Raw genomic sequence first — 22,532 nt, forward strand, 5'->3', positions numbered from 1 at the left:
CCCCTTCCCCACCGCCGGCGTCGCAACCTACCACTCCCTCACCGGTCCCTCCATCTCCCTCACCCCCTTCCTCCTACGCCTCCACCGCCTCCTCTCCGACTACGAGTCCGCCCAGCCCCTCCTCTCGCCCACCGACCTCTCCCGCGACTGGGACGCCACCTTCAACCCCGCCGCCCTCCCGCGGCCACCCCATCAGCCCCTCCGCGTCGCGCAGGCCGACATTGACGCGGAGTGGGACCCGTGGAAGCTCCGCGCCATGATCGCCGCGACATGCCAGGATATAGAGAGATTACAGGCGCACCTGATCGAGGTAGAGAGACGTGTCCATGATGTGAACCGTGATATCGAGGATGCGAAGCGGCGTGAGAGGGGGCGATGGGGCGGCGTGGATGCCGGCGCGGGCTTTCTTGATTTGTATGCGCCGCGGGTTGATGGCTACCGGAGGCGAAGGAGGAAACTGTTGGAGGTTGACAAGTATGAAGTCTGCTCGGACTGGGATTTGTTCAAGCTCCGGGACGTGTTCTCTGAAGCTCAGACGGATATCGACAAGCTGCTGGATACGTTGGAGGACTTGGAGACTGAGATACGGGAAAAGAGGCGACTACTGGGCAGTCTGCGAAAGTATAGGTAAGTTCTCAGCAGATGAAGAAAGCTGACATTGTTTAGGAAATGAACGACAGGTTGATTCGATGCGTACAGAGGTAACCTCTGGGTTTCATTACAAGTGGTATCTATGTGCTCCTAGCAGAATGTGGTATCATAATCTCATGACCTGAGCAACACAACTCCGTGAGCTTTTCCTTCCGAGAACCGTGACCTACCTGCTGAAATTCATAGTCATAGTTCTTCCAAAGCCAATCAGTCCATGTTACTCCGTGCCATGATGTGCAAGTGTTCGCCCCGGTCGAGATCAGATACAACGCCCCCTTTTTCACCCAATCTTTCAAAGCTCGTCATCATCGTCGCCCTCCATCTCGAGAAGCTCCAACAAACTAGGATGGGGCTCTCCGCAGCAAGGGCAGACACCAAGCTCGTCGTCACTCATGTACTCCTCGACGTCCTCCATGGGGTAGCCGCTGCTACGACAGAACTCAGTCCACTGGCGCTCGTCTCCGTCTCTAGTCTTAGGGACTCGCTTCCAGATCGTGAGATCCTTGCGGCTAGGAGTTGACTTTGGGTGACCCGTTTCCCGTGGCGCAGGAGGCATGATGGGCTCACGGGGGTGATGGTGGTCGTCAAAGTCCAAGTCCGAGTCCGAGTCGTGATCGTCAGCGTCTCCTTCAGTCTTCTTGGGCTTCAGCGTCTTCCAAGCCCTCACAACACGCGCGCAGCTGGAGATGCCAGAGAGGGCCTTGAAGTTGTTCTTCAGCTGGACGAATGAAGGCAAGCCGGCCAAGAAAAGACCCTCGTCTCTGAGCAGTCCGGTAAGCTCCGCTGTCGCCTTGCTGCCCGCGTCATCTATCGGCAATCCAGTCACTTGCAACTCGTTGAGCGAGCATCCCAGCTCATGCGACGCCATGTCGTGGAGGTCGCTACCAGGCATTGGCAGAAAGTCGTCCATGAAGTTGACGAGGTCGATGCGGAGCGATTCGAGGTTGGGGAACAGCCGAGGTCGAACAAGCTTCTTGTCGTGCTTGGGGTCGTACGGGGCGCGAAGGGCACGCAAGAAATCTGTCACCTGGCCCCATGTGTAGCAGCGGAAGCCGGCACGGGCGTAGGTGTGCTCGTTGACACGGGGAATAGTCCGAAGAGTTACGTCATTCTTGAGAGACGGATGGTAGGACCGGTCGAGCTTATGCTTCCGCCTCTTGTCGTCAAAGTACTGTGCTATGATGCGGAAATTGACGTGCTTCACGTTCTTGCGGTAGGCGAAGTCGAGGTCTGCGAAGTTGCGGACTGCATCGGGGTTGGTGAAGACAAAGCTGTTTTGGTTCCACAGAATGCGGCTTCCCTCCTCGTACATGGCCTTACAGGTAGCCAAGAAGTGAATGGCGATTTGATTGTCGCGGGTACGCTCCACAGCAGTGAGGTTCTCGGGCTTGAGCTTGGACAAGGGATCAATGATGGGGTTGTTAGACGTCAAGGAGTACTTCAGAATTCGCAGCAGCACTTCGGTCGGCAGGTATGGATACGCGTGAGACTCGGAGCAGATGGAAGACCGGGTGCGCCGACCGTTGGGGCGGTGATGCTTCTGGTAGTTGGCTGAAACGGGCGACCAGGAGATTCCGTTCTCGCGAAGCAGCTTCTTGAGCCTGGCATTCTCGTCTGTAAGTGCCTTGTTCTTGCTGCGCAGGGGTGCATTGAAGTGAGCTTCGGCCTGGTCCTCCACATCACGACACTCCCAAGGCATGACGACATCCTGTAGCCAGGTCAATAAACTGCAGAATCATTGCAAAAATAGAGGATAAACTAACCATGTCGCGATGCGCCATCGTGAAGGGCTGGCGCAGTCACTGGTATGAAGTTGGAATGACGTTGAATTGGTTAGTCAGCTTGCGGGTCCAATGCAAGCGGAACTCGTCCGACAAAAGTGACGAATGAGACGTTTGTGGAAATTTGGCAGTTGATTGAGAGGAGCCGACGCAGGCAGGTTGGGCGTCGCTGCAGGTTTTCAGGTCAAATAAGCGGCGTCGAATTCAATCGCCGAAAAAGCTCATCGGGAAGTGAAAAAAATTCGCAGCGATGAAAGCTCGGGGCAGAGTTTCGATGAGGCAGGGTATGACCGCTGAATGAACAAAGTCGTGTTTGCGATACAACCGACGGCTCAATGAAGAAAGGTGAAACGAAGGTTTTGGGAGGGATGTGGGATGGGGCGTTCGTCCTGACGTTCGTGGAGGGGCCGATTGGGGGTCAGGGTCAGACAAGCAGAGTCAAGATGGAGGAAACGGAGAGGCGAGAGTGAAGGATAAGAAGGAAAGAAAGTCGAGACTAGGCGTATGAGTCGTGAAAATGGAAAAAAATCGAGCGGCAGTTGCGGATGACGATTCCAGGTGACCGACGACGGTCGTGGATGGAGTCGGACAAAAAGCCAACGGGAGGCAATTAGTGCGGAAAGATGGCGAGGAGAGAGCGGATTGAAGTGTGAGGTGCTCTCTCGCTCTCCTGAGTCGGCGCGGCGTCGTATCGGTCGTGGAATTTCCGTCAGCGCGCTGTCCCGGGTAAACTCCGTGAATCAGTCGACAGGGGCGAGAGATTGCGGGCAGAGCGAAGACGGACTGGGGCAGTTCAGTCCTGGACTTTTCTGCATCGAAAGGTGGGATGAGGTGGAAAAGATAAAGGTGGTGAGAAAGACAACGTTTGCTGCAAGGCGGGCAATCACGAGGAAAAAAAGACTGTGACTGACTGTTGGCAGAGGAGGGGAGGGAGGCAATGGAAGGCAGGAAGGCAGGAAGCGACAAGCGACGGAAGGTCTGGCTGCAGGCAATGAATGATGAATGGGCAGGTGGGCAGTGGACGGAACGGTGGGCAGTGGACGGTGGTGGTCAGTGGCAGGCGCTGGTGCTGGCCGGATCTGCATGCATGGGCAAAGAAAGAGCAAGAGCCCGCCCAATGCCTTCCTTCCTCCACTGGCTGAAGTGCTGGCACCTACCTGAAGTGTACAGTGCCCGTCCAGTGAAAAGCCGTCTCAGCTTTGACGGTGCCGACGTCCGCCGAAACCCCGACATGAGAGCTTCTTTCGCATTTAGGCTCCTTCCCTTGCTCTGCCGCTGGGAGGGAAGCTGCAAGCACTGGCGATGCGGGAGGGCAGGTGCAGGAGCTGGAGCAGGAGCAGGAGCATCTACCTCAGTCCTGCCGTCCACCTGCCTTGATGCTCCCTTCACCCACGGCATCTACGGCTAAGACTGTCTTCTCCTGCCTCATGGCTCCTGCCTTGTGCCTCCTGCCAATGCGTCCTGCCTGAGGTGCAAATGCAGATTCTGGTGCAGAGAGAAGGAACGAGCCTGGAGGGACTGCCACGAATTGACAATGCATCGGGGCAGGCAAGGGCAGCGGTGCACCAATTGTGTTGGCGACCTCCCGACAATGTGGGGCGGCTGCACCTGCCCGAAGATTACTCGCATCACAGCTGCATTGATGACTCTGAAGATTTCGATGCCCAGCGGGATGGGGGAATGACGATGCGTGTCCACGGATGCGCGAAGGGAAGGGGCCTGGACCTGGACCTGGCCGGGACCTGGAGCCCGGAGCGGGACAGTCTGGACGGATGGTGACGAGGGAGGGGGCGGGGAGGGGCAGCCCAGCCCGCCATCCATCAGGCAGGTCGGCAGGCAGGGGTGCGTGGGTGCGTGGGTGAGGCGTCTTATCTGACGACTTGTTGTTTGGTGCTGGTGTCTTCTCTCGCCTGTCGTCCTCACAGTCGGCGCCGGTCGTGTGGTACGTGGATGCTGCAGGATCGCGGAAGGCTCAATATAGTTGCACCTCTGCAAACTCTCCATATCAAAGGCTCCGGTCGCGTATTGGCGGACAGCGTGCCACTTCTGCTCGTTGGTCCAGCGGGAAGCTCCTTTTTAGACTCAAGTTGCTGCCGCGCCAGACTACTTACTACAAAGTGCGAGAGCTTGAACTGACCCTGGCACGCCTGGCATCCGAAATTCAATGGGCATGACAATTGCGGGGGAGAGACCCAATTATGTACAACCTCTTTTCTATGGATGTAGCTTCCCGTAATGCCTTACGATCGCTGTTTGATCGCAAGATCGGATCGCGGAGCTGTCACGGCGGACATGGGCGTCGCGTCCAGTCTGGTCTTCGCTTCGTCTGCGCTTCGTCTTCGCAGACGACCCCTCTCGTCCATAAAATCCGGAAGCTGAAGCTCGGCCGAATTGCCTAGCCTGCTGGCTGTCACTGTCTCTGGCTTGTCTTGTGTCTCATGTCCGTGCGAAGGCATGCACAAAATGATTGGCATGAGCAATGAGAGGGCAGAAAAAGAAACAGAAGGGAAAAAAAAAAACAAAAAAAGACGAGAGGCACAGACCCCGACAAGCTGAGTGTCACTCCCCCAAATGGGCAATTCCTGTACCACGCGACGGTGAACGGCTCCCTGTCATTGGGCACAGGAAAACTGCATCCATAGGAAGGTAGCTCAGACCTCTCAATGTGATGCTGCTTTCCCCTCAAAATCATCACCCCCAAATGTCACCCACTTGTGGCCACTGCCCAAACATCGACCGGCGCACGTTCTGGACCAGCGCCTAGAAGACGTACTACAGACGATCAATGATGAATTATCCCCATAAAATGCGTCCATCGCGGTGCCCCCATCGTGCCACGTCCCGCTACGATTTGTGCACGTTGTGCAGCTTGTGCAGGAACCGCAGGTGCTCCCTCCGCTCTTGACGTCATGATGTCTTGCCCATTGCAGCTCAAGCTCCCCAACGCCGGGGCAGCAGTCACGTAACGCGCGCCCTTCTATGATGAAATGGCCGTTCCTTCTGCAGCTATGGTAGCTATGGCAATGAGGTCAGCTTGGCCATTGGGGTTCAAATAGGAGGAGCTGTCCAAAGGGCGGCTTGTCAATCTTGCTCTCACATACAACCCTTCACGACACCAGCAAACGAAGCTTCATCTGCGAACGACTGTTCAATCGACCTCGTCTGCAAACAAATTCAACAAACACCACAAACTAGTCACAATGTCTTTCTCCAACACCTCCACTGGCGACAAGCCCGCCGACCCCTACAAGGCCACCAACAAGGACACCAATGTCTCTGTCAAGGATAAGGTCGAGGACCTCGTCAACTTCGCCAACAAGAGCAAGTTCGGCATGATGACGACCAGAGATGCGAAGTCGGGCGCCCTCGTCTCCCGCTGCATGGGTGTTGCAGCTACAGTAAGCTTATTTTTTCCCCATGCTCCTGCGTGGCGCCAGAAATACTAACGCCACCCAGGAAAACGGTGGCATCGACCTGCTCTTCTTCACCAACACAGAGTCCCACAAGACGGATGAGATTGACAGCGATCCCCATGTCAACATCGCCTTCTACAACAGCTCCGGCGACTGGGCCTCCATCTCAGGCGTCTCCAGCGTCCTCACCGACCGATCCATCGTCAAGAAGCACTACAGCTCTTCGCTGAAGGCATGGCTCGGTGACCTCGGCGATGGCAAGCACGACGGATCTGAGAACGACCCCCGTATCGGCGTCATCCGCGTCAAGACGGTCAGTGCCACGTATGCCATCAGCAACACCAACATCGTTGGCAAGGTTGCCCAGGTCGCCGAGGGCATCGTGACCGGTAGCCCTGCCCACGTCAACAAGCTTCGCGAGATCTCGTCCTCCGAGATCGAGCAGTACCGCTCGGCTTCCTCTTAATTGCGTTAATCAGGGTCAATGAAAAGCATGTACATTAGAAGCGTCATTTGGGGGAATGAGGGAAAAGAATCAGCACCAACCAACCCGTATAACGGGACATGAATGATGACTATTGCTTCCCATAATCCGCCTCCCAGCTCTTGTCAAAGGTCTCCTTGTTGAACGCAAACTCGCGAATGTAGTCCCTCTCAAGCTCATGCGCCCTCCTTCCAAGCAGGACCATGCTGTGCAGCGGTCCTCCCAGAATATCATCCGTGTCGCACAGCTCCTTCAGCGTGCCCGCCACAAACTTCTCCGTCTTGCCGCCTACCCTCGCCGCGCCGACTGCCAGACTATCCGGCCCGTACACGCCCTCGCCCTTCTCCTCCTCAATTTCAAGCATCTGCGCCGCGCACTGCCCGACCGTCATGTACCGCGGCGGCTCGTAGATCTTGCGGCCGCGCGCCATGTTCTCGAGGCTCTGCTCCTTGACCTTGATGTCGAGCAGCACGAGCGTGTGCAGGCCGATGCTGCGGTTCTCGCGGATGCGGTCGTAGAACGACGCCGGCTTCCAGTTGTCGAGGAAGAAGACCATGGAGACGGTCTGGCCGAAGTTGTAGAGCTGCAGGCCCGTGGCGCCGATGCCGGACATGATGGAGGCGTTGGGGACGGTCGAGACGGGGATGGCGAGCTCGCGCGCGCGCAGGACGAGGTCGGTGTGCGTGGTCGCGCCGAAGGGGTCGCCGACGACGAGGAAGGCGACGTCGACGGTCTGGGCGTCGCGGAGGATCTCGTCGCTGTTGGACTCGACCATTTCGCGGTCGGCGATGACGACTTCGCGGCCGTAGTAGCTCTCCTGTGCCGGTGATTGACGTGTTAGCCGGTCTGACGATCCCAAGGAGTGGAACATAGGTGAAATTGGAGTAGGACATACCAAGATGGCCTTGTCCACGAGCAGGATGCTAGTGTAGGCTTCCAGGTAGACCCTGGAGGCCTTCTTGACGACCTCGAGGCCCTTGACGGTGATGTCTGTCTCGTCAGAGAGACCGAGGCCGACGAGATACAGCATATTGGCGGTTGTATAAGGGTACGAAGCGGAAGGGATACAGCTGTGTTGCACTCGAAGTCGCAAAAGCAGAAGTATGAGTCGACGCCTTCTAGACCGAGCGCATGCCCATTTACTTTTTTTTTTCTCTGCGGCTTTGGAGGGGGAGGGGTTGGAGGGGTAGGTATTTTTTAGCGCTGTAACCCCACCACCGAGACGCCCCTGGACCATGTCTCGTCCGCCCCTCCCAATTTTCCCTGGCCTGAATCCCTGCAGCCTCGTCCGCTAATCAGGTCCCCAGTCAAGTCATATCTCCCAGACACCAAATTTCATCATCGACGCGTCTTGGGACTGTTGGCCGCGCTCTTCGAACTTCAGCCATCCTACATCGACCATCGAACACCATCGATCTCCCCACATCATTCCATCGAAACTTGCGACTGGCGAGGAGACAAAGTCCCGACCGAAACGACGCGTCCACGCACCAAAGCACCACAAACACACACAATGGCCGACAAGAACGGCAGCGCGTACGGCGCGCCCGCAGGCGACACCGACTTCCGCAAGACGTGGGACCTAGACGAGTACGCCGCCAAGGCCAAAGACCGCGAGGCCAAGGAGAAGGAGGAGTCCAAGGCGCGCTACGAGGCGAAGCTCGCGGGCAAGAAGTACCACAAGCCGCTGACGGGCAACGAGACGATGACCTCTGCGCGGCGGACCGTGCTGGACCTCAGCGCGCAGGTGGGCAAGACGCAGCTCGTCCCGGCGGGCGCGGGCGTGGGCAAGCGCGGGCGCGGCGCGGGCTTCTACTGCGAGGCGTGCGACCTGACGTTCAAGGACAACAAGCAGTTCGTGGAGCACCTCAACACGCCGCAGCACCTGGCGAACACGGGGCAGACGACGGAGGTGCGGCGCGCGACGGCGGAGGAGGTAAGGGAGCGGATTGAGATGCTGTGGCAGCGCAAGGTGGACTTTGAGAAGGAGAAGGCGACGAGTTTGGAGGAGAGGCTGGCGCTGCGGGAGGAGGAGAGCTTGAAGGAGGCGGAGGAGAGGAGGAGGAAGCGGAAGGAGGCGGATGAGAGGAGGAGGGTGAAGGCGGAGGAGGCGGAGAAGGTGAAGACGGAGTATGGGGAGGACGTGAGGATTGAGGGGGAGCACGACGAGGATGATATGATGGCTGCGATGGGGATTAGCGGGTTTGGGACGTCGAAGAAGAAGTGATTGGTGGTGGATGGTTGGTTCAGGATGCAACAAAAGAATGATACCCCCTCCCTCCAGTCTGGTAAGGGTTTAGAGTTGAGGATATGACAATGCAAGTAGGTGAAATCTGGTTATGGGTTCTGGAATTGGTGATGGCGGTATCGGTGGTCTGTCAGGCATTCGGGTGCCTTCACCGAAGCTACTCGGTGAGCATCGGTGAAGACGCCACCCCCGGCCCCCTGCAGTTCGGGTAACCCCACACGCATTGGCTCCGATTTCGACGACCTCACCACACGACAGCTGCGTTTGCCATCTTTCTCCTCCCCGCCATCCACAGCAAAGCTGTCGTCGAAACGCGTCCTCGAGCCTGCGAAAGCACGGGCAAACCCAACTTACTGCCAGAACTCCTCCCGTCGAGTCGTCCATTCTACGCGTTACCTCAGCTTCCTCTCCGATCGGACCAGAGTTCCTCGCCTGGCCCCGCGACACAAGCTACCTTACCTTGACGAATCGAGGTGAGAAACCCCGAAATCGGGTTTGCACACCAAACGAGCACACATACACAGACACGGCATTCTGCACCGATGGCCTCGTCGTCCGCAGCGGCGGCCTCGTTGCTGCGCCGCCAGCTCAAGGAGATGCAGACGGGGAAGGACATCCCCGGCATCTCGTGCGGCCTGGTCAACGACAACAACATTTTCGAGTGGGAGGTCATGCTCATGATCAGCGACGACTGCAAGTACTACGGTGGTACGTTCTCCTCTAGCCCTCTCCCCCAATCACTGCTGACGCATCCCGCCCCAACAGGAGGAAACTTCCGCGCCCGCCTCACCTTCCCGCAGACCTACCCCCTGATGCCGCCGTCCCTCACCTTCCAGACCCCGATCCCGTTCCACCCGAATATCTACTCGGACGGCCGGCTGTGCATCTCGATCCTGCACCCGCCGGAGGAGGACCAGTACGGCTACGAGGCGGCCTCGGAGCGCTGGAGCCCCGTGCAGAGCCCTGAGACGATCCTGCTGAGCACGATCAGCCTGTTCCACGGGCCTAATGACGAGTCGCCGGCCAATGTTGAGGCTGCGCGTATGTTCCGCGAGGAAAGGGAGGGCAAGAATAAGGATTTCCGCAGGAGGTGTAGGGCCTGTGTGCGGGAGAGTCTGGGTGAGGACTGATGACTCAAAGTCGGCTTGAGAGAAGTTTGCTACGTGATGGGGAAACACGGCTGCATCGTGGCGTTTGGTGGTGGTGAAAGCATTTTCTGAGCTGGGTTGGCACTGAAATTGACTCCTGTTTTTGCGCTCTTAGCCCGCTGTGATCCGTTCAAAGTAGACTCATGAGGCGCGCATGGCACATGCTCATGTTCATGGTTATGGTGAGCCTTATCTCTCTGGTGTACTCTTCCAGGCTTACTCGAAAGATCGAAGGATGCACATGGAGTGGTTTGTCCTCCAAGTCACAAGATCTAATGTAGTCAACAAGTCCATTCAGATGAACAGGAAGCCACGCCAATCTCTAGGTAAAGCCTGGTTGAAGCTTGAGAAAATGAAAAACTGATTGTAATATTCACAGTGCCCGTGACTGACGACCCCTACGAGATTACATGAAAAGTAAGTCACAACAACTTCTCTAAGGAGAACATTAGGTCTCCTATCCCATCGAGTGCTGAATGGCGCCAGTACATAGGTGTGCGGGGTAGCAGCAAGTCGATTATTTTTCCGAGAGATCGATAGTTTTTTTAGACTAATTAAGAAGTTCAATAAGGAGCTATTTAGAGAAATTGTGGGTACTATATGTACTGGCGTTATTCAGCACTCGATGGGATAGATTCTACTTTCTCCCCTTGCGAAACGCACGCTTTCTCCTTTTCTTCTTCGAAGACCCGTGACTGGCGGATATATCTAGCGGGAATAATGTTTCAAGTGTTCCTATCTTGTCCTCTGTGAATGTGTTGTTGTCCCTGAGGTACTGAATCACGTCAACATTTCCTTCGTCAGGGGCCATATCTGCGATCCTTTTGATAAAAGTCTTCCAAACGCTGTGCAGACGAGGAGTCTCACTATGCGGCGCTTGGATGATTTGTCTCTTGAATTTGTCCATCTGGAGTAACCTTCCTAGTAATTCCAAGTCGATAGAGTCTGACAGAACCTCCCGAGGGCGATCCCCGACTTCAATGTGGCCCGATCCTTGGAGAACGTGTCGCATGAGAAAATGTCCATAAAAGTCTGGATAGAACTCAAAGTAAGCCGAATGAGAATTCTCAAGTTTGGCCTGGCATTTTTGGACTAGTATGCGTGCCTGGGAAATTGCCAACAATCGAGTAATTGCGTTCTCATATTCAGGGCTGTTTCTAAAGAGCGATTTCTCTTGGGTTTCTTATGCAAGTATCTGTCTGATCTCGTTGCATCGATCGAAAAGCACATAGCCATCATCGTGAGGGAGATCACCGGCAGGAGCATGGGTTTCTTGAAGAACATACAAAAACCATAGTATGAGGCCCCTGTTGACAGCTTTGTCGGCTCTGTCGTAGAAAAGACCGCAAAGGCAAGATCTCGCGAAATAATATCGATCAAGGTAAATTTCATCATCAAACGAGAGTCGCTTCTCTTTGCGTTGGAGGAACTCGACGACTGTTCGGTGGAGATAGCCAATACGAATGTCGTCGGTGAATGGTCCGACTTGCCAATCCTGAATAAGATCACGACATCGTGACAGCAGCTGATCTTTGAACACTACGAGATGTTCTGGGGCAAAGTAAAGGCTGCTGGGGGCTTTGATCGCTTCCTTGATGCCAGGATCAACAGTGAGTAGCTCGTCATCATGGAGGATTGACTGCTGGTCCTTGGCTGCCTTAGAGGTTTCTCGCAGTCGCGTTTTCCTGTGCTCGGAGGATTTTAGTGCCGCAAGCGTCCTGAAGTTGACAGAGCTTTTAGACTCCATGTTCTTGATCAAGGCAGAGTTCCGAGCACTGAACATAATTAGAGGCAATGGTGCATCAACCATTAGTAACATCGAGAAAACTCGATAAACCTGGTCCTTGTACACATCTTCAATCGAGTCAACCATTCTTTTGAAGAATTGTTCAAGGTCTGGAGGAAACTCAAAGAGTCTTCTTTGCAGGATCTCGAGTCCGTCGTCGTTATTAAGGCCCCGCAAAAGTGACTTCACCACTAGCGATGTCCAGAAGAACACTTCTTCAGATTTCGTGCAAATAGATTTGATAAGTAAGTCGACTTGAGCCTCTTATGACGACAAAAGGCTTTTGAATCGTTCATGCTGCGTCAGGGTGCTGTGGACGTAGACCCGCATATCATCAGAAGTGAGATCATGCATGTGAATTCTGCCAGATGCATCACTGAATCCGTTGCGAAACTCCTGCCAAGGCCTACTTGCACAACAGATCTTAATCTCGGGCGAAGTCGTGATAGCTCGGAGAAATCCCGTTAACTCTGTACCCTGGCCACTGTACTCATCAAGTCTATCCACAAACATGAAGATGCGGCAAGGAATTTCCGGAAGGGCTTGAAGACGCTGAAATGCGTCAGAAAGTTCTTCTAAGCTCCATGATTCGAGGTATTTGAATTGTCCTAACATTCGACCAGGTAACACCTTGCTAATAAGCCTTGAGGCGTTAGACAAGATCTGAAATAATAACGTTCTCAGCAGGCCCTCCTGGGATTTTTGGAGTTTTATTCCCCCAAACCAAAAGAAGTGACTAGCGACGACGAGTAGTTTAGGGTTGGCCCAAGTACTTGCGAGGTTCTTCGTCATCTCATGGCCTAAGTTGAATTTCATCAACGTTGACTTTCCGGACCCGGGCTTTCCTGTGATCCAAAAGATGCTGCTTGACTCTTCAAGCCAAATCGAAAAGCTTCCTGGGGAGCTTTCACCAAATATACACTCGAAGGTGTCTTTGTGCGCTTTTGGAATCTCGTTCTGCCGCTCCTTGATCTAGGCAAAATGGAGACTTTCTAGAATGGCCCTGGTGATACTGTGACTGCTAGCGTCCTCGGCGAATGCTACCAAGCTTGGACTAGTTTATTGATCCCACCAGACACCGTTTTAGACTCCGATTTCAGGAGGTCCTTGACCTGCTGGGTCATCGTGTCTAACTTCTGTTCTGTGACACTATTCTACTCCTTTGACGTATCTCCCCAAACTTCCACTGATTTGACGAGGGATCTTTGATGTTCGCTGAAGAGCACTCAGATGAGATTACGGAATACTTGCCATATTAGAGACATCATGCGTACTGGATAAGCCCTTGAAGCCTGAAACAAATTTGCGCTGTGATGTCGGCCAAATCGGCTTGGAGGCCGTCTCTCGTGTTGCTCTTCCAGTCTTCAACCTAGAGCAATGCTCCTTGAAATCGGAGCATGTCAGGGCAATTTAAGCGTTGTGCTGAGATAGTCCGTCAATATCCGTGTTGCGATAGGTCGAAGCGATCGTCTGCGTGGCTTTGAAACCAAGTTCGAGAAATTGAAAGATATTGGCCGCGATACCGAGCGCTGCGAATGCCTCGGCCGTGACGGGGCCGACTGTGTGCGAAACTTAATGAAGTTTGATCGCAATTCACTAACGCTGTCCTCTACAATCAAGGACCTGTCGAGGTGTCGGGCATAAGACGAAGAGGTGCTGGGAGCGGTGACGAACAGGAGGAGTACGGCCAGGAAGAAAGAGGTAGAGCCTGATGGTGCGCACCGCATGATTGGTGATACAATTCGGTCAGCTGTTGAGGGCTTCTGTGCCACACGTCCCCTCGCCTTTGTATATAACATACAACCATTGGCTCGGTTATGAAGAGTCCGCACGAGGTAATTAGCGAGAAATTTCTCGTCGACAACCTAGATATTCACCGGTTAGGTGGCGGAAATTGCCGCCTGGTTTGTGCTTCGAGGAGATAGCTTCGCAAAGAAGATTATTCGCGCATGAGACGGAGGAATACTTTAAAGAAAATCATTGACACCACCAGCTCCGTAATTCCAGAGATCAATATGACAATCCATTAGCCTTCCACCTGTGACCCACCATTGAAAAGATACGCATTGTCCTCTCTAGCTCTCTCCAGGATCTTTCCAAGTCGATCGCACAATACCCTGGCTTCAACTCTATCTTGAACTTCAACCTTGATAAGATCGCATTCAACGATATCCAGTAAATGCCCGAATGCCGTGCCTTGGCTACACTGTGTGAGACCCCTCAGTCCTTTGATGACATTGTTTACTTCGTGGTGTACGACGGTCTTGTCCCCCACTTTCTCGTAGAAGTGTGGCCACGGCTGCATCCCTGGAGTCTTTGGCTTCCTTGCTGCATCGAAAATAATGACATTGTGATTGCTTTGTACGGTCCACACTGTAAACTCCAAAAGGATACACCCTAGTGACCAGATGTCGTATTTCCGAGATCTCGTGTTAGAGGAGTCACCTTCGGGAGCTTGGTAAGAAGGCGTTGTTGCTCTCGTTGTTGTTGGGTCCCGCCTCTGCAACGTTCCGAGACTGTGAATCTTGGAAATGCCAAAGTCAGCAATCTTCAAGGTGCCGTAGCCTTCAATTGTAAAATGAAGAATATTTCCCGGCTTGAGATCTCCGTGTCGGCAGTTTTCCTGGTCTCTCATCTCGTCGTGAAGGGCCTGAAGAGCCTGGGCGAGCCCGAGCATCTGTTCGAGAACCCATAGTGCCAGTTTGGGAGATCGTGCCTCGACATCCATCTTCTCCCAGAAGTTGACAAGATCTCCGCCATCTGCCCAAGGGAAGATGATGTAGTTTTTGCTCCCTCGCTTGAAAGAGTCGAGCTTCTGCGTAATGTGTTTAGATTGCTGCAAATTACGTATCTTCAGAAGATTCTCAAACTCCTGATCAAAGTCTTGTTTGAACTTGAATTCCTTGAGTGCAACCTTATAGGTGGGAGTTTCAACCTGCAAGTCTTGTTAGCTGCTTTTAAAGCAGAAAGCCATCATTGATGGCGGAGAGACCCACTGCAAACCCCTTTTGGTGAGATTCATGAATCATAGCCTGAAACACAACATTGTTCATACCATGTTGCTCCTCTTCTACCTTCAGGAAAGGAAGAGGGCACATTGTGTCAAGGCTTTGATGAGTGCCTGTGGCGCTGAAGATAGGCGCCAGAAATAACCACTGTTTATCGATGAACACGTCCAACTTTGGCAGCTCCCACGCTGCAGGCCAATCGAACTGCTTTTCGGAGCTCTTCAAGGACTTAGCATTCTTGGTCACAGGAAGATCATCGTCGGTAAAGTTGGCGTCGAGAAGAAGCTTGACATCCCAAGGCTGGCTGAGGTATACGCATGTCGCAAACAGCTTCTGTCCAGATTCCATCACTCTTTCCGCCAGATTCTCCCTTAATGATCTCTTTGCCCGGAACAAATTACGCACCCCCCTCTTTTGTGTTCGCCGAAGTTCCTGCTCCACGGTGTCTCTGGTGATGAGCCGCTCAAGCTCATTTCTCGGAATGTACTTACGATTCCCCAATTCGTCTTGGCTGTAGACGTTGTCCAACTGATCAAATAGAGCCATGAGAATTAATCTCAGTTTGACGTATTTACGCAGAGTTTGGTCCGATCTCTTGGCTCAACTGGGGATTGCTGAAATCCAATGTCCAAACTCTGTTAGTCGACTAGACGGAAGATATATTTGTAGTTCGTGCAATGCCAGAAAAGAAAGGCCTTTGAATCAAGTAAATCAGCTACATGACTGACACGCGAGAGGCGAGTTCCAAATACTCTTTACAATCTCGTCTCGCAGCCTTGCGTAGATAGAAGTGCCCCGACGGGAGTGGTATCGAGCGGTAAATGCCTCACCACAGTATCAGGCTGCGCCATATCAGTCTAGTGCAGTCCGTTGGGATCGAGAGTATGGTTGCCTACAAGTCGCTGCGCCATGTGACGGTCACTATGCATGCATAGGTCTGCATACTTGGGAACCACTGCATACACCCCCGCAGCCCAGACTGCGTTGGCATGCCGAGAGCCCCGAGGCCTCACGTAATGGTTGTTTCCTGCACGCGCAACCATTCAGAGCCCTCGCTTTTACTAATGCAAGTACAGGTCTGCAGTATGCATGCCATGATTCCCGTATCCCACATGATGGCTGAGTGTCATGCCACCAAGCCGCAATGATTACTTGCAGCGAGTTCCAATCGCTGGCAATCATATTTCAGACACCCTCCCTTGAATGGAGCCACGATAGAGTGCCTTGTTTCGCTTCTCGGACACGGTTCGCCCGCGCTTCAAAATCGGTGCAGCCTAGGTTATCTTCCACCAAATGAGCTCTTGGAAGTGGGCGCATGATTTGACATGTGGCTGCTTTGGAAAAGAGCCACATCAAGTCATATCATTTCATGGGGATCGGCCACAGGAGAAAGACCTAGCTCAGACTATATCTTTTGAACACTCTTCAATGACGGGCACCCAATCTATGACCTTGAATACGACTCCAAGCTGCATCAGAACACACTCTTCGACCAGCACATTTGGCGGACTCCTTCCCCACAGCCTGTCTCGGCCTTCACGCACATCTGGAATCCGGAGCTGGAGCATACTCCAGACGATGGACATCATGTCAATCAGCGATCTACAGGAGCATATATTCGATGTCATTGTCCGAAAGCAGAACCAAGAGAAGTCCATCCAGGAAGAGAGCCAACGGCACAGTGACTCGAAAGCGTACTTCACTCCGGGTAACCAGGGTCCAGAATACGAGTGGATTCCCCTGTCGGAAATTCAATCTGTTGTGGATGCAGCAAAGAATGTCTTAGAAAATCTTCCACTCTCGCGAGTGGATCGATTTAGATTGCAAACATTCGTCAAGAAGGCACAACGACTGTGCGCACTTCTCATCCACATCAACCGGTTGCACTGGATCGAAGACTTCTGCGAACAGGATTTCGGAGATAGAATGTTCCCTGTCAAAATTGAGAAGAAGGACAAACAGACTTGGACAGTTAGCTCATCAAGGCCAGCAGTCTCATCTGACTCGTCATCTGAACGATCAGTCGAGATACACACTGCAACGCTAGATGATAGAACAGCCATCCTTGCGATTGCTGATCCTCATCAGTGGCTGTTTTTCTCGCCTGTATTCACAAAAGATGGCTCTCCCTATGTATTCGATTATCCCTGTAGGTTGCCATTTCTCAAGGAGATCACGCGCAGAGAGTCGAACTTTAGTGCTGTGACCGAACGGGTCATTCACAAAAGCCACTTGGGAGAGGGGTTCAAAGTGTTCCCAGAAGATGAGCAAATTGTAAGTGGTGTCATCTCTTTTAGGCTTCTAAGCTGAGAGCTCACTTGTATGCAGGGCACCGTGGTCGACAAGAATGGGAATCCCCACGTTGCTGTCAAGGAAATCACTTCGGAAAAGTGGTTTGGGCCACGGTTTGCTGAAGTCGTCAAGAACGAAGAGACAGTTCTGCTTCACTTCCAAGAGAAGAACAAACACTTCATCAAAGCCATTGCGAGGTACACCCATGACAACAAGCATTTCTTCGTATTTCCATGGGCGAAAGCCGGGAATCTACACGAGTTCTGGATCAAGCAACCCAGCCTGGGGGATAATTGCCTCAGTTTCAGCTCTGGGAACTGGAACGAATACATCAAATGGTTCTTCCAGCAACTAATTGGTATTTCGGAGGCCATGGAAAGTCTTCATTTCTCGGACAAAGTTCCAGGCGGTTCATGCCGGCCTGGCGATCTGAAACCAGAGAACATTCTCTGCTTTTGCGACGAGATTCCCGGCCCGGGCAAGGTCCCGACTAACGTGACATTGGTGATTGCCGATGCGGGACATGCCAAAATCCATGTTCAAGCAACAGAATTCCGCCCTGACCCTACAAGGACCCCCCGTGGGACGCAAAGGTACACTCCTCCGGAGGCTGATGACCCAGTTGGAAACCACAAGCCAACATCTAGGAGATACGACATCTGGTCCCTCGGCTGTATGTATCTTGAGTTTCTCGTCTGGATTCTTTATGGTTACGAAGGACTACGAGCTTTCTCTCGCGACGTTGGCAATGAGTTCTTCACAGGTTCAGGTGCGGACGTTCAGGTGAAATCACAAGTGCGGGATTGGATCAAGGCCGTTAAGACTGATCCAAGATGTGCACCCATCACATCCACAGCGGTAGGAAGACTGGTTCACCTGATCGAAACGAGGCTATTGGTTGTCAATATTGAGGCTGAAACAACCGGCGAAACCGTCGCGCAAGACGACAACGAGTCTGTACGACCGGAAGGTGGGCTCAGACTTGTTGTTCGGGCCCCCACCATTAACATCAACGCAGAGCCAAAGCTGGTGAGGGCTGATGCAAAAGAAATGCTCGACGAGATTGTGACGATCAAAGCGGCAGCAGTGAGAGAGGGCCCAGGTTCTATTCTGTGGATCAAGTGGGATGGTATGGAGGAAGCATCCAAACTCGGAATACCGAACGTATCCGACAAGCTTCTCTCTGGGAGACAACCGGAACAAACGAAAGAGCGTCATCATATGTCAACGGCGGTCTGTAGATCTCTCTCTTAGACCTCTTACAATAATGATACGCATTAGCTGACGGCATGTGCAGATGCAGAAAAGTGAGGTACGGAACATTCCAACCGCGGCATCCCAATTAGATTAATTCTTGTTCCACGCTGACATCCATCTCTTGTAAAGAGAGTAAGTACTATTTCATCCAAAGTGTAAGCTGTGCTTCGTCGTGTTTCTAATAGGAAGTCTAGTACGTGCGTAAAAGACTCTGATGTGTAGCAAGCTGGCATTGGGCTGACGATTACTATTGAACCCAATATAGATGGTAATCATTGACCCCTATTGATCTTTTGCATTGACGTAGCTAATATCTTTGTCTACCGAACTGAAGTTTGTAAGTCACTCACATCTATATTTCAACCTTCACCTCTCTCAGCTAATTACAAGCTGACTGACGCACTTTCAGACGGTGGGTCCAAAAGCACCCTTGTGATTGGCATGTGGGGGAAAGTATGAAGAGCTGATATCTGACAATGCATGCATTCGCCAATAGCCGGTAAGAAGCATCTAATGGTGTTGGCATGTTCATGACACTCAGCCTTTCTGAATTTCTAGCTTAACAATAACTGGACGTACATTCCAGACGATGGGCTTGCCAGTTTCATTGTTCGTCAAAGTCCGGCCACGCTCCACCGTTACAAAGTTTCCAAGCTCTGCGAGAAGTGCCAGCAACATCAGCTTTGGCTCCCCGACTATGAGTTCTCCGTCAAATTACTTGACTTGGCGGGAAGATCTCAGGAGTGCGACTTTTGCCGACTGTTACACCGATCTATGAAGGAACGTGCAGCGCTCAGCCAGGACACAATCACGTTCTTGAGATCAGAGTCCAACTCCGCGTTGACTTTCTACGAGAGAAACCTTCGTCCAATCTTCTCCTTGTGTTCCACTTCGGGTAAGAAGGATCACGTAACCCTCGTAGAGTCTCTAAACCTATTATCAAAGAGTATGAACTTCGCTGATCTATGAAGTATCAGAAAGACTCTCGGGAAATGGAATCCAGATGGGCTTTCCCACTCTATTGGAGCCAGGTAGCGAGACGCATACTCAAATACTGGCCGAGTGGCTCAGAACTTGTGATGAAAAGCATGGACATCACTTTCCGACAGGCGACTTTGCGCCTTCGCGGCTGTTGGACGTTGGAGACAGGGAATCTAAGGGGGTTCGACTAATGTCGAGTTTCAAGCACAAGGCCCCTTTGCAGTATGCGGCTTTATCGCACAGGTGGGGATCGCCCAACGAAATGAAACCGGACGCAAAGACATTCTATCTTACTACAAGTGAGAATCGACACCTCATTGAGTGCACCCAGGGTTTAGATGACAAGCTACTACCCAAGACCTTCCAGGACGCAGTTCGGGTGACCAGAAAACTTGGTCTACGATATGTTTGGATCGATTCCTTGTGCATCCTTCAGAAGACTGGCAAGGGCGACGACTCGGAACATGTAAAGGATTGGAGAAGGGAGTCTCAACGCATGGAAAAGGTGTTCAGTTTCGCCTATTTCACGATTGCAGCAAGTTGTGCCGATCACATGTTTGATGGGTTTTTGAAAATGCGAAGGCCGAGAGAGGTTGTCACTATGACTACGGATGATGATGATGAGACATTCCATATCTGCGAAGACATCAACGATTTCGACCATGACGTGGAGCAAGGCGAACTTAACAAGAGGGGCTGGGTCTTGCAGGAACGCGCTCTATCACGCCGAACGGTTCACTTCACTAAGACCCAGACGTACTGGGAGTGCGGTAGTGGCATCAGATGTGAGACATTTGCTCGAACGACAAAGTAAGTTCGATGGACACCAAAATCTAAGGAAGCCAATTCCCCGTTAATCATCTCACTCAGCCGTAAATCAGCTTTCCTTGGTGATTCGGACTTTCCTAATGCTGTCAAGTCAGATAAGCAAGGCAAACAACTCGCGCTTTATCACGGGCTTTATGAACGATACTCTTCCTTGGGTCTTTCGAACCAAACGGACAGGCCTGTGGCAATTGCAGGACTCGAAAGGCGACTCGTCTCCGCTCTGAGATCTCCAGGTGGTTACGGCGTCATGCACCTGAACTTTTCGAGAGACCTGTTGTGGCAACGTCAAGATCAGAGCCGCTCCTTAGAGCGCATTAGCTACGATAATTTATCCACCGTGCCGTCGTGGTCATGGATGGCCTTCCATGGAGAAATAAGGTACTTGAACGTCCCGCTGGGAAATGTCATCTGGGAGGACAGAGTTGTATCTCCGTTTGAATCCAGCAACCAGGCGGCGAGCGGAGTCTTTGATATCCAGCATCCGCACGAGTTCGTTGCTCCGATATCAACCTTGAACACGGAAAGGATATCCTCCTTGACGACAGAAAGGCCAAGACTGCTCATACAAGATGATTTGAACGTACTACTACAAGCACCACTCAAGTGTGTTGTGGTCGCAAGGAACACAAAAGAGCCACAAATATACGCTATTCTTCTGAAACCGGTCAAGGAAGAAGATGGGGTTGAAACCTTTGAGAGATCAGGTGTGGCTTACTTGACGGAGGACGATCTCTTAGTTAACAACAGTGAAGGGGGGCCCCAAATTGGAAGAATTTGCTAGCGTCGGGTATGCCTGTTGTTTGGGGAGCGTTTACGTTGCGTCTCTATGTCGGAACATCTAAAGGGTCCATCGGAAGTGACTTTCAACAAGCCGCATTCCATCCACCCATTTTCTTGATTGATTTGGGAAGTGCTGGTGTTGATATTGACTTCACACAGATTGACTAGAAATTGGATTCCATTCTGCTGAGCAGCAAATTTAAGCTTTTTTTGGTCGTCTCCAATTCCATGCACCGCCTTCTCCAGATCCTTGCATATCATAGAGGGTCAGCTCTTTCTCGGAAGAACCCGTAATGGTACACACGCAATCGGTACAGTATCCCAGGTGACCTGGGCTTGAGATCTCTATGATTTCGGTCGTGACCTGTCACATGTACCCACTGTTGGTCTGTATTTCCTAAGGTATATGTGTCTCAACACCATGAACTTGACTTGGGACTACCTTTGGTTCATTATGATAATTTTGATATCCTTCTTCGCATGCTGCGCCTCGAATGCCTGTGCAGCATCTGTCAGAGGGTACGTTGATGTAACCAGAGGCTTGAGATCTACGAGCTTCCTCTCCAGAAGACTGATCGCGTCTGTGAAACAGCCTGGTGTATATCGCACGGTACCTATTTCACTATTAGAACAATTTGGGCGGCAGCGGAAGGTGTTGACTTACCCCTGATATTGAGCTCCTTGGCCGTGACCAAGAACAGAGGCACAGATGCAAGGGGCTTTCCTAACCCAGCCTGAATGCAAGTTCCACCCGATTTCAGCATGGCGACTGCCATTTGGATACAGGACTCTGCTCCACTGGCCTCAACTGTGACGTCGAAACCGTCGCCAAGTTCGTGTTTGGAGTTGAGTTCCTCGGCGTATTGCTGATAGAATGAGAGGGAATCTACAGATGGGTCTTCGTTCTTCGGAGGGACAATACCGACGGTCGCGCCGTACGTCTCTGCAAATTGCGTCCGAGATGATTCAATGTCAAACATGATGACCTTCTTGACACCGTATGCCTTTGCGACAGCAAGCACCAGGAGACCCAGAGGGCCACATCCACTGAAAGAGAAAAGCGTCAGCATGGCTAGCCCTCGTGTATACAGGCAGAAGACCATACAAGATAGCCATCGTTTGGTGAGCGTTTAGAGAGGCTCTCCTGGCAAGTTGAACCGCAATGGCGAGCGGTTGGATCGCGCCCGCCTCCTCCCAGGAGATTGAGTCCGGGATGGGCACCGTCATTGAGGCCGTGCAGGTGAAGTACTGGCAAAGTGTGCCATCGGTGGGGTCGAGGCCGCAGTACTTCAAGTTCGCGCAGATGTTCGGGTTCCCCTTGACACAAAACTCGCAACTATTTCAACTATCGTCAACACTCTTCGTAATTGAAAACTAAGACAGATGAAACCTGAAGCCATACTTCATGCACGCGAAACCCGGCTCTACAGCCACTCTCTGTCCGACAAACCGGTCCTTGACACTCTTTCCGGTTTGGATGATGACACCCGAAGACTCGTGCCCAAGGACGAGTTGGCGAGATACCTTGTCGCTTTCCCAGTTGTGGCAGTCTGAACCGCAGATACCTGTCGCAACTATTTCAACGAGCACTTCATTGTCGCCTGGTGGGCGTACAGGACGTTCTTGGATCTCTAGTTTCTTAGGTCCAGCCGAGACCACGGCCTTGTTGGATGTGGGAAGGCTTGTCTCCGTCATTCTTCCAGGTGATTCACTCTAAAATCAGAATGATGAAGCCTTCGTTGCGGTGCGCTGCTTGACGATGGGAATGAGGGTCTAGATGACGAAAAGAAGGGATGGCACTCAGATCGAGGCGGAAAATGGTTGGTCGAGCCTGGAAAAGCCCAACGACAGGGGGCCTTTGCTGATCTGTAGATT

General features: G+C 52.4%; 9 protein-coding genes across 9 annotated transcripts; 5 read left to right on the forward strand and 4 right to left on the reverse strand.

Moving 5' to 3' along the window:
• Window positions 1-115: 115 nt before the first annotated feature.
• On the forward strand, window positions 116-776 carry COL26b_011748 (uncharacterized protein; the record flags this gene model as incomplete). Its single annotated transcript, XM_053184409.1, has 2 exons — window positions 116-627; window positions 749-776. Coding segments are annotated over 2 exons (540 nt in total), but the record flags the coding sequence as incomplete, so codon positions are not given.
• A 167-nt stretch (window positions 777-943) lies between these two features.
• Window positions 944-2,432, reverse strand: COL26b_011749 (uncharacterized protein; the record flags this gene model as incomplete). Its single annotated transcript, XM_053184410.1, has 2 exons — window positions 944-2,359; window positions 2,415-2,432. 2 exons carry the CDS (start codon window positions 2,430-2,432, stop codon window positions 944-946), a joined length of 1,434 nt encoding a protein of 477 aa, XP_053031618.1.
• Window positions 2,433-5,632: 3,200 nt separating this feature from the next.
• Window positions 5,633-6,311, forward strand: BLI3 (BLI-3 blue-light-inducible Bli-3 protein; the record flags this gene model as incomplete). Its single annotated transcript, XM_053184411.1, has 2 exons — window positions 5,633-5,830; window positions 5,889-6,311. The coding sequence occupies 2 exons, from the start codon at window positions 5,633-5,635 to the stop codon at window positions 6,309-6,311; spliced, it is 621 nt and encodes a 206-aa protein (XP_053031619.1).
• A 109-nt stretch (window positions 6,312-6,420) lies between these two features.
• DPH5 (diphthine synthase) lies at window positions 6,421-7,359 on the reverse strand (the record flags this gene model as incomplete). Its single annotated transcript, XM_053184412.1, has 2 exons — window positions 6,421-7,146; window positions 7,225-7,359. 2 exons carry the CDS (start codon window positions 7,357-7,359, stop codon window positions 6,421-6,423), a joined length of 861 nt encoding a protein of 286 aa, XP_053031620.1.
• Window positions 7,360-7,842: 483 nt separating this feature from the next.
• Window positions 7,843-8,556, forward strand: COL26b_011752 (uncharacterized protein; the record flags this gene model as incomplete). The annotated part of the gene is made up of 1 exon (XM_053184413.1): window positions 7,843-8,556. The coding sequence occupies one exon, from the start codon at window positions 7,843-7,845 to the stop codon at window positions 8,554-8,556; it is 714 nt and encodes a 237-aa protein (XP_053031621.1).
• Window positions 8,557-9,119: 563 nt separating this feature from the next.
• COL26b_011753 (uncharacterized protein) lies at window positions 9,120-9,707 on the forward strand (the record flags this gene model as incomplete). Its single annotated transcript, XM_053184414.1, has 2 exons — window positions 9,120-9,285; window positions 9,343-9,707. The coding sequence occupies 2 exons, from the start codon at window positions 9,120-9,122 to the stop codon at window positions 9,705-9,707; spliced, it is 531 nt and encodes a 176-aa protein (XP_053031622.1).
• A 4,045-nt stretch (window positions 9,708-13,752) lies between these two features.
• Window positions 13,753-14,609, reverse strand: COL26b_011754 (uncharacterized protein; the record flags this gene model as incomplete). The annotated part of the gene is made up of 3 exons (XM_053184415.1): window positions 13,753-13,810; window positions 13,908-14,454; window positions 14,567-14,609. 3 exons carry the CDS (start codon window positions 14,607-14,609, stop codon window positions 13,753-13,755), a joined length of 648 nt encoding a protein of 215 aa, XP_053031623.1.
• A 2,232-nt stretch (window positions 14,610-16,841) lies between these two features.
• Window positions 16,842-18,065, forward strand: COL26b_011755 (uncharacterized protein; the record flags this gene model as incomplete). Its single annotated transcript, XM_053184416.1, has 1 exon — window positions 16,842-18,065. One exon carries the CDS (start codon window positions 16,842-16,844, stop codon window positions 18,063-18,065), a length of 1,224 nt encoding a protein of 407 aa, XP_053031624.1.
• Window positions 18,066-21,095: 3,030 nt separating this feature from the next.
• On the reverse strand, window positions 21,096-22,352 carry COL26b_011756 (uncharacterized protein; the record flags this gene model as incomplete). The annotated part of the gene is made up of 4 exons (XM_053184417.1): window positions 21,096-21,238; window positions 21,322-21,704; window positions 21,763-21,974; window positions 22,104-22,352. 4 exons carry the CDS (start codon window positions 22,350-22,352, stop codon window positions 21,096-21,098), a joined length of 987 nt encoding a protein of 328 aa, XP_053031625.1.
• Between the last annotated feature and the right edge of the window lie 180 nt (window positions 22,353-22,532).

Source organism: Colletotrichum chrysophilum (assembly GCF_026319265.1).
Source record: "Colletotrichum chrysophilum strain AFK26 chromosome Unknown scaffold_150, whole genome shotgun sequence".
NCBI lineage: Eukaryota > Fungi > Ascomycota > Sordariomycetes > Glomerellales > Glomerellaceae > Colletotrichum > Colletotrichum chrysophilum.